Source organism: Excalfactoria chinensis, chromosome 1 (genome assembly GCF_039878825.1).
Source record: "Excalfactoria chinensis isolate bCotChi1 chromosome 1, bCotChi1.hap2, whole genome shotgun sequence".
Taxonomy (NCBI): domain Eukaryota; kingdom Metazoa; phylum Chordata; class Aves; order Galliformes; family Phasianidae; genus Excalfactoria; species Excalfactoria chinensis.
Window position 1 is genome coordinate 107,322,348 of NC_092825.1, and position 15,190 is coordinate 107,337,537.

Genomic DNA, 15,190 nt, shown 5'->3' on the forward strand with positions numbered 1-15,190 from the left:
TGCTCTTTCCATATGCACCAAAACACTGATGAGTCTAACACTACCTCTCCCTTAATCAAACTACGACCTGTGGAACTGCTTTGGGTTCTCAGTAGATTCGACAAAGTGACTTTCAGTATCACAAACAAAACAAAACAAGTGACTGGGACACAACAGCAGAAACAAGAAGGTTTTTAGGGTGTTTGAGAAGCTAGTGATCTGATTACATTCCCGTGCTTAATACCTAAGTCTTTGGTAGATGACTACTGAATGGCAGACGCTTTAAGGCCACCACCTTCAAAAACTGAAGTGCATTGAAATGCTTATCCTGTTACAGAATAGAACACAATGCCTGGAACAAACAGTGCTCCATCTGTTTTTTTGTTTTCTGTTTTCTTCTTCGGCTGATGAATGATGAAGAATGTTAAACAATTAATTCGCCCACTCCACCACAAAGATACTCTGTTCTTTCCAGTCTTGTCCTAGGAGAGAGATACCAGTTTTGCCCACTCCATTTAGACGAGTACCTATATTCACTCTTCTAAAAGGGTTGCAAATCAAGAGGGGCATTGCATTTGGACTTGGTTCTCTCAAGAGACAAAGCCTTCCAAAACCAGTGGGTAACTCTGCATGGATTCCCAAAATAATTTCATAAACGAAGCCTCAGCAGGTGCTGAATGCACATCTAAAATGCATTTTGGCAAATCAAAGGGAAGAACAATGCAGCCTGGCCTCAGAGGACATGTACGAAAACCATCAAATGCTGGAAATATTCCCTTTGTAATCCATTGCACTTAGCAACCTCATAACACTGAGTGCTGCATATTGTCCACACTAAGCCTGTTTCTCAGAACCAACATTATATGGAAGGACAGCAGGGAGAAGCAAGCAATTGGAAGCAGCAGCAACAATACTGGAAAAATGTTTAAACCTTTAAGAACTGATACTTTGCTGAAGTAACTGAATTGAAGTCATCATCTGAACTCTCTGGGTCTCAAACTGCAACCACACATTTTTCAGTCAACTTTGATTTTGCCTTATTTCCTCTGAAAAGAATACACAAACTCTATTCAACACTCTAAGTCTCTGCTTCTCTCGTTAGCATGTTTTGAGTCACACATTCAGTCTGATTCTTTCTTTATTAATAAATCTAATAACTAAAGTAAATCCTGGGATTTTAAACACAGTATTAAAGTCAACCAAGACAATTTGGATGTACTTCTAGAGTGAGCCATCAGATTTCATTACGCTGTATTTCCGCTACATGTTAAGCTTTCTACAATGCTGTGAAGATCAAATGGCAGCTTTCCAAGCAGTACTGCAGTCTTGAATGATATTAGTTTGAAATATGAATAGGCAATACATTGTAGGTAATTCTTATATGAAATGATCACTAGATCAAATTTACTGCCCTTTTCAGAGTAGTTCTCTGCGCCAACAAAATGGCCTCAGACTGAAGTTTAAGTAGTATTCGCATTCTTATTCGTCTGCTTAGAAGCAATGGACACATCAAAATCTTCTATTCTTAAATGGCCACACTAGCAAAAAAGATCTTTTTTTTTTTTTTTTTTTAAAAAAAAACACATTATGACTTTTAACCCACTGTGCCATCTCACAACATTGATCCTTCTTCCAAAGAACTCAGGAAATCTTCTCTGAGGAATATATATATATATATATATATATATATATATATACACCCATATTACAGAATTCTATATAATTTTTATAGTAAAAATAAAAGTCTTACCTTATCCTTTTATCTTCAACTTTCTTCAGATACTCATCTCTCTTCAGTACTCCCAGTATCATTTCCCTTTCATGTTCCAATAAAAATGACAGATTGATGATCTCCAAGTGCTTCGCCATGATTCTTCAGTGACACTTGCAGTGAGTGTTTTGTCTGACCAGTTCTTCCAATGAATTATCTGCACAGGTCCAAAGGCACTTCTGTGTCTGAGTTATAAGATTCACAGTCAAGAGGTATTTCAAAAAATGCTCCTTTAAGTTAATCAGGTGTCAAAGCCGTATTGCTCTGCCTTCCAACTACATGAGAAATAAAGGTTTCCTTTTTGTTTCTTCCTCGAAAAAGCCAATCATTTTTCTGGTTACTGAATGCCCCTGTGTCCTGGCCGATCCTCTCTGACACACTTCAGGCCTTCAGACTGCATTCACAAGCAGCTGCAAAATCAGCTTCCTGGCATAACAGTAGCTCAGCGCCACAGAATAGCTTCAAACTATCTGAAAGTCAAAAGAAACAAATGGAAGTGATTTTGACATTACTGTTGTGGTCTGATTTAAGAAAGACTTAATCAAGTACTGGTTTGAAAGCCACCAAACCATAAATACCTACTTAGTGCACACCATCAAGTTATCTCAGGGAATAAGTATAACTCATGTTTTCTATGTTGTTGTTTATTTACTCTAATGGACGATAATTATACTCCCACAAGGGCTTTCTCTAGAGCATTACAGTTTGCAATTCTCTTCCTACTGCAATAAGCTTAGATGACTGTAATGCTCACTTTGTAATGCTTCCATAACAATAAGGACCAGGTGTGGGGCGATCAATCTATTTTTCTGAAATTAAATAATTGAAAAGGGAAAGTAGAAAAGTAGCTATTTAAAAAGTGGAAAGACTCATCCAACAACAAGCATGCTATCCAAACTTCAGCAAGTCACCCGTTACACTTAATCACATCCACTTCAGAGAAACCGGGGCGTTTTAGAAGTGGTATATTCACTCAGCACAGATTTAATTTAGGATCATGTATCTTAGAGGAGCCCACTAAATACAGTGAGAAAGAAGAGTGACTTGTTAATGCAAAGCCACCTGGGAGTAAGACAAATCTCACACTGCTTTTTTTGTTTACTCTAAACAAAAGGCAATTTGAAAACAAAACAAAACAAAACAACCCACCAAAAACAGACAAGGCACCTTGTTCAGTGTTTGACTCCCTGAGGAGAAAGTTATCAGGAAGCTTCTTGAAAAATTCTACTTTGTTTCTTTGCATTTATTTTTGAACAGGAAGACAAAGAACAGCAGCTGCACGCTGGACCACTACAGTTATTCTTACAAACTCCATTTTTCAAGAGTCTATTTGTTAAAGCTAAGTTATTTGTAAGCAAAGTAAGACAACCAACATGTGAATGATACCTTGATGCTGTTATGGATAAATTTTTCTCTGAACTGCCCAGCAAAGCAGTACTTCCATGCCAGTCAGGTCCTAACATCACAATGCGCTTGGAAGCACAGAGCTCTGGCATAAAATAGAGAGCTAAATCCAACAACCAGAGAACAAACAAGATGCTTGATGGGTCAGGGTGCTCTGAATTTCTGTCTGCACATTCTTTACCATGCAGGGACAAAGTAGGTGGGCAACAGAATTATACTAAGATTATTCTGAGATTCTAGCAGCTGGTATTTTTTATTGAAGAAAAAAAAATAAAAAATAAAAATCAGAAGGGTAAAGCAAGTGCAATACAAACTGAAAATGCGAACAACAAAAGTGTTAAAATTGTCTGTGATAGCACCACTTCTATCTTGATAATACACTGCAGGTAACTGGGGTTCTTACAGAAAAACAATGCAGTGGTACGACAAGCAGGTTGATAAAGAACACTGTTCATGCTTACCAGCTATCCAACATATCTATACCAACCAGCTGATTGACATGAAGGCACAGAACCCACTTCACTTCCCAGATTTTCTTCTGCACTACAAAACTGCTACTCAACACAGGATGACAAATTAATTGGATTACCCTAACTATTAACAGTCTAACTACTGAAACTTCTGCACAGATCTTAAGAAATACATTTGTTCAAATCAGATTGCTTCTACAGTCATTACATCCATAACCTCTGCTTAATCGAGAGGGAAAGCTTAGCTTATGCAGTGTTACTACGTCAAGGAAATCTTTTGGGTCTGAAGATTAGTTTAGGTATCTGGTACGTTTACCCTATGTGAAACAAAACTAGAGAAAATTTCTCCTTGCCAATATGTTCTATTTCAGTCCTGCCTGATGATGCACTGCCTTCCCCCCTTCATGGACTGAAGCACACAAAACATCACCTACTTCCTAGCAGCAGACTATGTTTTAGCTCGCATGCCTTTTGTGGTAGGCATTTCTATTATACATGTATTTGTAAAACAAAAAGAATAGCAACAACAAAACAGCAAATTAAAAATTGGCTAATAAGTAATGACATGCTGTTCCTAATGAAGTAGCACTTAATAATTCCCTGCTTTAGACAACGTGTGATTAGAGACCAGGTCTGTGTTTAAGATATAACAGGGGAAAAAAAGGCACCAGCTGGCAGATGCTGAATATTTGGACCGTCTTAGGACTTAAAAACAGGACAAACCAGCTAGCTGTTAGAAAGTGACAATGTCTAAGTAAGCACACGCTCCTTTCAACAGATATTTGATGTTTTATTAAGCAGCCCTGGGGATGTTAGGGAAGTGACACAGTTTTCATCCTAAAACAAGTAAAGATTTTACACAACAGAGTGTTTGATGAATACTAAATCAGAAACTAGGAGGCATGGAAAAATGCAAAGCCCAATAGAAGGATGGAGGTAATTTTAAATCTCTATTCAGCATGGGCTAGAGCATTAATTTTCTTATTCAGGGTAAGGCAACAACCCACCACTGGACTTGCAGAACTAGCAGAGGAGAGGAAGGAATGAACTGACACAATATAATGAAACCATGTGTTAGTGAGCCTTTCAAGTACGCTTATTGTTTTTTCCTTGCCTTGTGGAAGGGGTTAAAGAACTGCTCATTGGGACTGTTTACAGAATCACAAGGGCTGAAAGGGACCTCAAGAGGTCATCGAGTCCAACCCCTCTGATAAAGCCAGTACCCTACAATAGGCCGCACAGGTAGGCATCCAGCTGCATCTTGAATCTCCATAGACTCCACAGCCTCTCTGGGCAACTTGTTCCAGTGCTACATCATCCTTATTATAGAGAAGTTCTTCCCCATGCTAGTATGGAACTTCCTACGTTCAAGCTTCAGGCCATTACTCCTTGTCCTACACCACTGAGAAGAGCCTAGCCTCATGCATTTGCCTCCAACCCCCTTTAGAAATTCATAAACATTTATCAGATCCCTTCTAAGTCTTCTTTTCCCTAAGCTGAACAGACCCAGGTTACCCAGCCTTTCCTCATATAGGAGATGCTGCAGGCACTTTATCATCTTTGCAGCCCTCTGCTGGACTCCTTCTAGGAGATTCCTGCCTTTATTTTAACTGATGAGTCCAGAACCCTACACAGTAGTCTACACATGGCCACACTAGGGCATAGTAGAGAGGGAGGATAACCTCCCTTGTCCTGCTGGCCATGCTCTTTTTAATGCACTCCAGAATACCACTGGTCTTCTTGGCCACAAGGGCAGCACACTGCTTGCTCATGGCCAACCTGTCATCCACCGTGGCCCCAGGTCCTTCTCTGCAGAGCTCCTCTCCAGCAAGTCATCCCCTAACCTGTACTGCTAAATACAGATATTCCTCCCCAGGTGCAAGACTCTACACTTGCTCTTGTTAAACTTCATCTGATTCCTGCTTGCCCAAATCTCCAGTTTGTCCAGGTCATGGTGAATGGTATCACAGCTTTCAGGTGTGTCAGCCCCTCCTCCCAGTTTTGTATCCTCAGCAAATTTGCTGAGGGTGGACTTGATCTCTTCATCCATGTTACTGATGAAGATATTGAACAAGATCAGACCCAGCACCAACCCCTGGGGAACACCAGTGGTTACAGGCCTCCAACCAGACTCCACATCACTGATGACCACCCTCTGAGCTTTGCCAGTCAGCCACTTCTTAACCCACCTCACCATCCACTCATCTACTTTACATTTTCTAAGTTTCATAACAAAGATGTTGTGGGTGGGACATGGTGTCAAATGCCTTGCTGAAGTCAATGTGCACAACGTCCACCCCACTTTCTCCTTTATACCCAGCCAGTGATGACATCATAAAAGTCTGTCACGTTGGTCAAGCATGATTTGCCTTTGGTGAATCCACACAGGTTACTCCTGATAATGTTGAAAAATCCTTACATGAATTTTGCACTTATTATCCCTTTGAAAATGGTATTTCTAGAATGGAGTCTCCCCCTCTGAAGGTGTTGAGGAAAGATGTGTTAGAAATAACAGACTCTCATGAGCAGGATGGCTCTTGCAAAATTACACACGGCTGAATAATAAGGTGCAGTTCATTCTGCTTTATACTATGTATCTACTGTATGTGGCTCCAAGTCTATCCAGAAAGCATTTGTTCACTCGCCTGAAGGTAAAGAATTAGTTAAGGCTCGTCTAAAAACAGGAGAAAAAAATGAATCCAAAACATTGCAGCGGGAAAGAATATGCATTTAGTTTTCCTAATTGTTAGTACAGCTGCTTGTGACAACTGGAAACATGTCACCCTGTGAGTCTTTGTGAGGGATGTTAGTCAAAACCACGGGAAATACAGCAAATCCTCTGCAATGTGCTACACTGTTCATCAACACAACCTGTGAATACAGCAGTTCAGCAGCCCCCCGGGAACTCTTTCTCCCCCATCTCTGCCATCTCCTCAGGAAGCGGGGGAAGCATCCTGCCCCTGAGAAAGAGGCAGGGAGGGAAGACAGTGAGATTAGAGGAATCATCCTCTTCTCTTCAATAGCGCTATTAACAAGAGGCTTGATGCAGGAAATTACTCCCCCAGCCAAACCATTATGTTTACTTAGTCAGAATCTGGTACTGGAACCATTTAGTGACTCAGCAGCGGAGGAGCATTTTCCACGTGTCCGGAAGCAGTAGGAGAACCACAGCATTACCTAATATCACTGAAGTGAAGCAACTTTCATCTACAGCTACTACTTCCATACTGGCAAAGAAATTCTGACCAACAGGAGCAGGATGATTTGTGGGCAATAGCTGACCTTCATCAGGTCAGCTCAGTTGAGTTGCACTTTCCCTGAAGAAAGGCACCAATCATAAACAGACAAGCTGCACAAGGCAAACAGCAAAGCTCAGCAGGAGCAGGCACAATGACACTTCCGCCTCTCACGCACATTTCTAGAGGATACAATTCCAAATCCAGTGCTGGCACCCTGTATTGTACTGAACCCAGATCCATTGCGCCCAGATTTGGCAGTCAAATGCTGCTCAGAACACTCCAATGCTCTGTGTTCAGCCTGAGTTCATTCACACAAGTTCCGAAATGAAATAAAGAACTACTATGGCATTACCAGGTAGCCTCCTAAACATTCTCAATGTGAGATATTTTTTTCTTGATGCCCAAGGCTGTTTAATAATCTATAACAGGAGAAGGATGGGAGGGACTTTCACCTTCAAGTCTAATAAAATAGCAGAAAGGCATTAAAAGGCAGATATAAAGGAACATCACATCAAGAACCCTTAGCAAATGTAAACCTTACCACGTTCAGAGCATAATGGCCAACCCATCTCTCTTCCTGTTTCAACACAAACACAGCACTTCCAACATACAAGAGCAAGAAAAACCAGCTACACTTCTCAATGGTCTGTTTGCACAGCACACACACACCCATGTATGCTAAGTGCCAGCACATATCAAAGCACTGAGAAATGATTCTTGCACAGAATGAGTAAGTATACAAGGTAAAAAAGAGCAGCTCTTCCATCTTTGGCAGATGCTGAAATTAAGCAGAAAGAAAACCAAATGTGATATTGGTTAACAGCACATAGTCTGACTGAGAACTTTACTCAGTATCATAATGCAAGTAGCAAGCAAATTGATTTCTTCTTTTCTTCTTTTTCTTTTGCCACAAGCAAGCCTGAAAGATCTTTATGTATGAAAACTGGAAGATGTATGATCCAGAAAGTCATATATTGCAGCATTATAAAAAAAAAGAGTCACATATGAGTGGCTGCCGCATTGTTTGGCAAGACAGTGAAAGCACAGAATACCACCATACAAATTTGTATCGGTGCACTACAATGAACGTAAGCTGAAACAGGCCGTCTGACCTTCCACGTCACCCCTGGAACTCACATAGCCCGAGTGTATTTACTTTCATCAATCAAACAAGAACAATGGATTCAGAAGTAGCTCAGTTTTTAGGTCAGGAACAATTCCAGCTTTCTCATGACTTGGCAAAGTTGTTATGTAGCTACAAGACTGCATTTTTTATTCCAACCACAGTCAGTGCCTCGAAGCTATATCTAGCTTACAGTGTTGTTGTAACTGAATTTCAAAACCAAACCCACAGCTGTTTAAACACTAAAGTGATAATGTTGATGCTCATTAAGCATACGAAGAATTTTACCTTATCATAGAAAAAAAAAAATCGGTCCCTAGTGTGTACAAGGAGAGAGCTAAGACTTAAGGCTTAGCACTGCTAGTCACTCATACAAGCTGCATTCCTACTATAGGTATCTGTATTTATTTTTTCAGCCCTGGAAAATAAATAAATGAGTAACATGAGAAAGCACTTTAAAAAAAAGTAAATCTGAAAGTAATGCCTCCTATTTATTTCCATGAAAGCTACAACTGAGCCAAACAACACAATGGCACTACTTGACAGAGAGAATTCTCAGCTACAAAATCCTATTTTTCAACATATTCACCACTATTAACTATGCATTTTGCCAGTGATGAGCAAAAGAAGCACAAGAGCCTGAATACCGCACTCACAAAAATCTGCACCTGGACAGGTGATGCACTGTTTCAGAGCTGCTGTGACAACACTGTTCCTACAAAGCATTGCCCAGTCCATCTTTCTTTGACCTGAACAAATGGAGGTCAGGAGGTGCCAAACCTGGACTACACAGTTGGTGTGGTAGGACTGTCCAGCCAAGATTGGCAATGTTCTCCACTGTTTTCAAACTGGTATGCTGTCTAGTGTTATCACGTTGCAAGAGAAAGGTTGTCATCTTCTCTGACCTGACTCTGGATGTTCAAGCTTTCAGCTCAATCAGCATCACAATGTAGCAGTCCAGGTTCTAGGAAATCCAGAAGTGTCACACCTTTCCAACTCTAAAAGATGGTGCACATCACTTTACCTGCCAAGGGTTGAGCCCTGAACTTTTTCTTTGATAGGAAATTCATACACCACCATTCCATGGACTACATTTTAGCTACAGCTCACTTGGTGACACCACATATCACCAGTAACTAGACAATCCAGGAAACTATCACCTTCAGCCTCATGTTGGTTCAATATTTCTTGACAAACCAGCATACGGTGTTCTTTCTGTTCCTGTATGAGCATATGTGGGACCTATTTGGCATAAACTTTGCAGTATTCCAATGTTGCCAACATTGATTCCAATGCAATGAAACCAATATTTAGCTCCATTCACAGTTCTCTGGTCAAAATCACCAATTCAGACAGATGAATTGGCTAAGATGCTCTTCATTTCATGGTGTGAAAGCAGTGCATGGCCATCCAAAACATAGCCTTTCACATCACTGTTGCCACTGCTAAAATGCACCACCAGCCTTCTTATTGCACTCACATCCACTGGTTGGTCTCCATCAACAGTCAGCAAGCATCAATGAATGCCAGTGGGTGCCATTTTTTCTAAATGGAGGAATTCAATTGCAGCCCTTTTCCTCATCTGCACTTCTATGTCAGACACCATTGTGTCAGAGTGCCCCTCTGCTATCTGTCACGTGGCAACAACACATAATGGGATACTGAAGGAAGGTTCAGCCTCTGCTGCTATACAGCTAACATCCGCTTCTGACATCATGGGCCAACATCATAAAACAGGAAGCATGACTTTCAGAGCAGCCCTTGCTAAATATATAACGCAGTTAATGTATGTAACTTTTTTTTAAATTAAATTAAAATAAATAACAAAAGAGCCTAACATAAGCATAAAAATAGTGGGACATGCGTTTGTGAAACTAATGGATGAGTCTGGTTCCATGACAGCGGCTGCAATTCTCAATGAGCTCTCAAGGTGATCGATATAGATTTATGATGAAATTTTATCCTTTTTATGCTTCATCCACAACAACAGTTGCCTGCAAGTGTGCTCACTGCCAAAAAGCAAGGAGATGAATTAGCCATGACTGCGAAGCGAGAGGTATTTCTCTCTGGTAAGAGAGGATTGATAAAAGTCTGACAAAGAGACATGGTCAGACTTTTGATTGCAACTATACAAACCACCTTTGAAAATTCACAAGTACAAAATTTATGTCAACTGAAACTGAAGTTGCAAATAAAGAAAACTGACGATTGATGAATAAATCTTGAAACTTGTTCTCCAATTCCTGCATCAAAACAGAAAGGACAGCTGCACATTTTTTGCTGTTCACAGGACTGTGTTTGCCAGTGTATCCCAATGCATAAAGTGACTGGCCATCGCTTGAGTCAGCACCATGCTGCACCCTTCCTGTTCCTGGTTTCAGCCCCAGTGGGGTTTGTAGTACACGAATGTTCAGTTGGTGCTGCTGCCATGATGGCACAGAGCAGGGCATATCCACAGTGTGAGCTGTACCAGGCCACATGCAGCCCATGGGCTGGACGTGTCTGCTTTAGATGATGCTTTAAATTCAACAAATAATAATCATCTCTATCCTGCATTGCTTTAGCTACTATGTTCACAAGTAGAAGGCAAAGAGGGGAAATAAAATGACACAACAAGGTAGCAGTCTTTTCTTTTTGTTTCATTCATCACTGAGTAAATAAAGATCACTGTCCGGGTTGAGCATTTAACCAGAAAATAAGACCTCCCAGGGTAGGAAAGTAAATAAAACTCAATACGTTAGCTTGCAAAATTAAACAAGACAAAAAAGACCTGAACAAAGGAATGAAGGAAGTCAAAATGTATTTCGATTGTTGAGCAAAAACATTTGTGCAATATTAAATTACCCATGAAAATATGACTTAGGGCTTGACTCATCTCAATCTTATCACTTATTCACAGTGTTTATAAAGGCAGTAGTCATACAGCACTGAACTTTACTTTACTTTTACATTATTCTTTTCATCTTATACTTTCCATTTCATTACAGTAAGTAAACAGTGAACTGGAGGTCTAGAACAAAACAGATTTACAGACAATTGTAAAGCAACTTCTAGCATGTGACACCTTGCATGTGTTGTCTTTCACAGCCAGATAAAGTATAAATTTAACCAAGACTCGTATTTACAGAATGTAACTAAGGTAAGTAGAAGAAAATGCACCAACTGTTTACTCTTCAGAATCTCTAACACTCCTTCCCCACTGTAAAACAAGTGTGAACTTTGGCAACGAGAAATCTCTTGATATGAAAAATCCCTTGAAAACAGTCAGCAAGAACAACAGCAGCAAGTACATCCCTACAGTTATCAAACACGATGAGTTTAGGAAAAGTTAAATCATACATATGACATGACTGTATTTGTCACCACACAATGCCTGCACAGGAGCAAACCCAGGATCCCTGAAAGCACAGACTTCTCCACTATCAGCCAGCAGCTGCTGCTCTGTGATCTAGTCATAGCCCATTTCCATTCTCCCTCCTCCTTAACCACCCTCTTTCCTTTTCACTGCGACTTGAGGCTGCTCTGGGCAGCAGCTATCACTTGCAATCCTGCCAGATCTCTGGGAGGCTTCGGCTAACATGAGGCAGCAGATCCATAGTAAAACAATAGGGTGTTTCTTTTAGCTAGTAAAAAAGTAATTTACTGAAACATCAACATATTTGACAAAGATTTTCCCATAAGAGAAAAGCTCCTCAACAGCAAATGCCAGCAGAGAGGCTCTGCAGAATTTGATGAGGATTCTTCAAAAATTTCAATAAAAGCTTGTTCTAAAGTCTTAAAAAGTTCAAATGGCCTTTACTAATTTGCTGAATTAAGAATACTACAAAGAGCATTCTTAAAAGCTTTGACTTTATGAAATATTTATTTTCTAGAGAAACTCATGACTATCAACCTGAGGTTTAGTCCATTTGATAAGACTATATCAATGACCTTGCTTTCCCCGTGAAGAAAATTAAATGATCTCTGAGCTTTTCAACTGAGCTGCAGTGAGACTGCTGAGAAACTACAGCCAAACTGCTGAGACAGAGAAGAAGGAACCAGTGTTTGGAAGAACATCTGCACAGCCAGGAAATCCCTCTCTGGACTACAGGGCAATGAAGAAGGGAGCCAAGGACATGGTACGTAAGACGGAGGAAACGTGTACATGGTATGTATGCAAGGCAGAGTGTGCAGGAGGTCAGAGGTCCAGTCCTCCATTATTTCAGCCTACTTGATGCAAAGCACTCACTGGCCTTTCTGCAACATCAGTACGGTTTAGTTATTACCATGTGCAGCAGATAATGAATACTACAATGTGATTTAGAAAAGCGACTGGATTCAGGTTTTAATGAGATTAATTTGTTTTCACGCACAGCAAAGATACTAAATGTAATCATACATTACACGAGTTACCTCTGTAGAGGCATGGAGAGTCTTGAGATTCATCTGTTATTTACTCTGACCTAGTCATCCCAGCCTTGCTTTATAAGCAAATGAGAGAAACAGGCATTTCTAGGGCATGACTCACCTTGTGAGAAAATTTTTTAAAGGTCAGAGAAATCCCTGTCTGGTAGCATCCATCTTTCTTCACTGACTGTGAAGAGGATGCAGCATGACTACTTCAAGTGAAAGCATACAAAATATATGAGTAAATTAGTAGCGTAAGATGTGGCTAAACTATTCAAAAGGACACCTGTCCAGAAATCTATCAAAAGATACAAACTGCTTAAGTCATAAAGGGGGTGGTGAGCTTAGACTGATGCCTCGTTTTGTTTTTCATTATATACAATGCCACAATGCTTTCCTATGAAGAGCACGCAAGGTTCACCAGTCACGTAAGCCTTGCCATGAAATGCTCAGTGCATTATCCCACTGCGTCCACCTCAAAACGAGCTGGATGAGAAGCCTGCATTTTAAGTGTATCAGCATCCTTTTTCCTACACTGTGTAAGAAACCACTTAAAGTGACATTCCTCCAAAAGAATCTGCTCATTAAATCCACAGAGCACATGATTTTTTATTTTAATCATTACTATTTGGCCATTTTCAAGCTCTTTGCCCTCTCAGCAAATTCTGTGCCTCAGCTGTTCTGCCCTTGACAGAAGGGTGTGCAGTTGAAGTTGCTAGAGCTGAACAGACTGCCTGGCTTCAGTCTTTCTCACACAAAAAGCATTGGTAGAGATTTAGCAGCGTGGCTTTCAGCAGTGCCTTGCAAGCAGCAGTCAGACACACAGCTAGAGGAGTAAAGTTTGAAGTACCTCAGTGGATTGTTGTGTGTGAAGCGCTCTGAAGTGAAAGGAAACATTTACTATTGCTGAAGATGGCTTTATAAGACATGACAGAAGATATAGATTTCCACTGCAGAAATAGTTCAAGACCCAAGGCCTCAAGTCATCTTTGCTAGCATCCAAATTTTACAATTGTAAAGGTTAACCTGAAACATATTATACTATGACACTTTATGCTAACTATAGGGAAAAAGTAGCAATAATCTCAAGCTGTCTTCTATATCCTTCTGGACATAACCAGAAGGCAGCTCCATCAACTAATATCAACTAATACCAGTGGGTGCTGTATAAAGAACAGAAAGGCACAGGACACCTCAAGAAGTTGCTCCCGCTTTGACACAGAAGAAAAAAGATCCTTATCCATTTACCTTCACACTCCACTTCTTACCATGCTTTGTATTCCTCTCCTTTACAGCTAGCCGTGTATTTCCAGTGGTACTACAGATTAAAAGTTCAAAAACCTGAAGGTGGGCTTCTAGAGTTTTCTCTTGTCCTAGAACCACTGTTTACAACTTGGGTAAGGACGGTGGGCACACACACCATATTATGGGGATGCTAGCTTTTAGGTGAAATGGTGATAGAGGAATTATTCAGAACCATTCTACAGAGCTGTTCTCACAGGATATTAATCATAACTTGACATCTCCATAGCAGTTTTTTGCCTCTTTTTGGCCAAGCTTTACTCCAGTATTTTGCATAGTAAATGTTTTGCCTTCTACTTTATGGTTGCATTTGCAAGACATGCACCTTACATCACTTGATACGATACCAATACATACCATTATGTGAAAGTCAAATTAATCATTTGTCTGGGTTTATATGGAAAGCAGAACTGACAAACATTTCCAGTAGGAAAATCTACTAAAGATCTTTCAGAGAGGGATGGGTCATCTCAGATATGGTCCTTGGTACAGAATAGGTAACCAAAGTATGCACCACGAAAAGGATGGTGCCTCCGTGCTCTCTACAATGCTAGTCACAGCCAAGGCAGCTGTTAGTGCAAACAGCTAACAGCACTTGCCACTGCTGCTGCTTCTATTTCTGAAGTATAGCCAACAGCCCTTCACAACCTGCCCAAATATCTCATTTGCCAGTACAGCTTTGTGAAGTTAAGGTACATTTATGAAAGCCTGGTTAATAATTTATCAGTGTCAGTAGTGTTATGCTTTTTTTCCCAGCAACCAAATGCTGGATACCCAAGTTTCACACTTCAGCATTCATCCTTAGAGAGAGACAGCTCTGTTTCCATGTCCTGCACAACAACTGCACAGTAATAGATGCCCTCAGGGAGCATACAGAAGTGATAAGAACAGTTTTTGCTTAGGACTACTGAAAAGCTAAGAAGATTTATCTATTCAATTTCTGTCTCACACAGACATTTGGGGTCAGTCTCATTACTTTATTATTACTTATTAATATTTTTATTACTATTTACTTATTAACTTATCAACTTATGGCACACAACTCATGCTCTTCAACCCAGTAAACATCCTCAGAATTAACACAGACAAGCTTATTTTCCAAAAACGTTTGGAAAAAAGATGCCTTCCTGAAAAATAAAACCAAGCAGCAAAGCAAGAGAAGAGGACAGATTTTTTTTTTTCCCCCCATGATTTACTCCACTCATTTTATTCCCATTGGGTCAAGCAATCCCACTCCCCCAGTAGTGAAAAAAGACCCATCTGTAAATATTTCCCCACATTTCCACCTGTAAACAACTGGCTACTGATAGCCATTTGGGTTCTCTCCAAGACCTTAGAGGAGGAACCTGTCAGGATTTGAATTATTATTTTATGGCAGAAGAGCAAACCTCCCAAGTTAAAAAGGAAGCACATCGTTGAGTATTTATATCCTTAATAATTTTTTACATGATGGAAAACCAGCATATTTGAATGCATCTTTCCCTCTTTAAGCATAGCACCTGAGAGTAACCTTTCC

At 40.2% G+C, this 15,190-nt stretch overlaps 1 protein-coding gene across 3 annotated transcripts in view; it reads right to left on the reverse strand.

Annotated features, from left to right (window-relative positions):
- The window catches only part of SYTL5 (synaptotagmin like 5), a 74,432-nt gene that overhangs the window by 44,574 nt on the left and 14,668 nt on the right, over positions 1-15,190 (reverse strand). For all 3 annotated transcript variants that reach the window (XM_072357115.1, XM_072357131.1, XM_072357123.1), the window contains exon 2: positions 1,730-2,220. In XM_072357115.1, coding sequence (XP_072213216.1) covers positions 1,730-1,848 — 119 coding nt within the window. In that variant the 5' untranslated portion in view covers positions 1,849-2,220. The remainder of the gene's footprint in view (positions 1-1,729; positions 2,221-15,190) is intronic.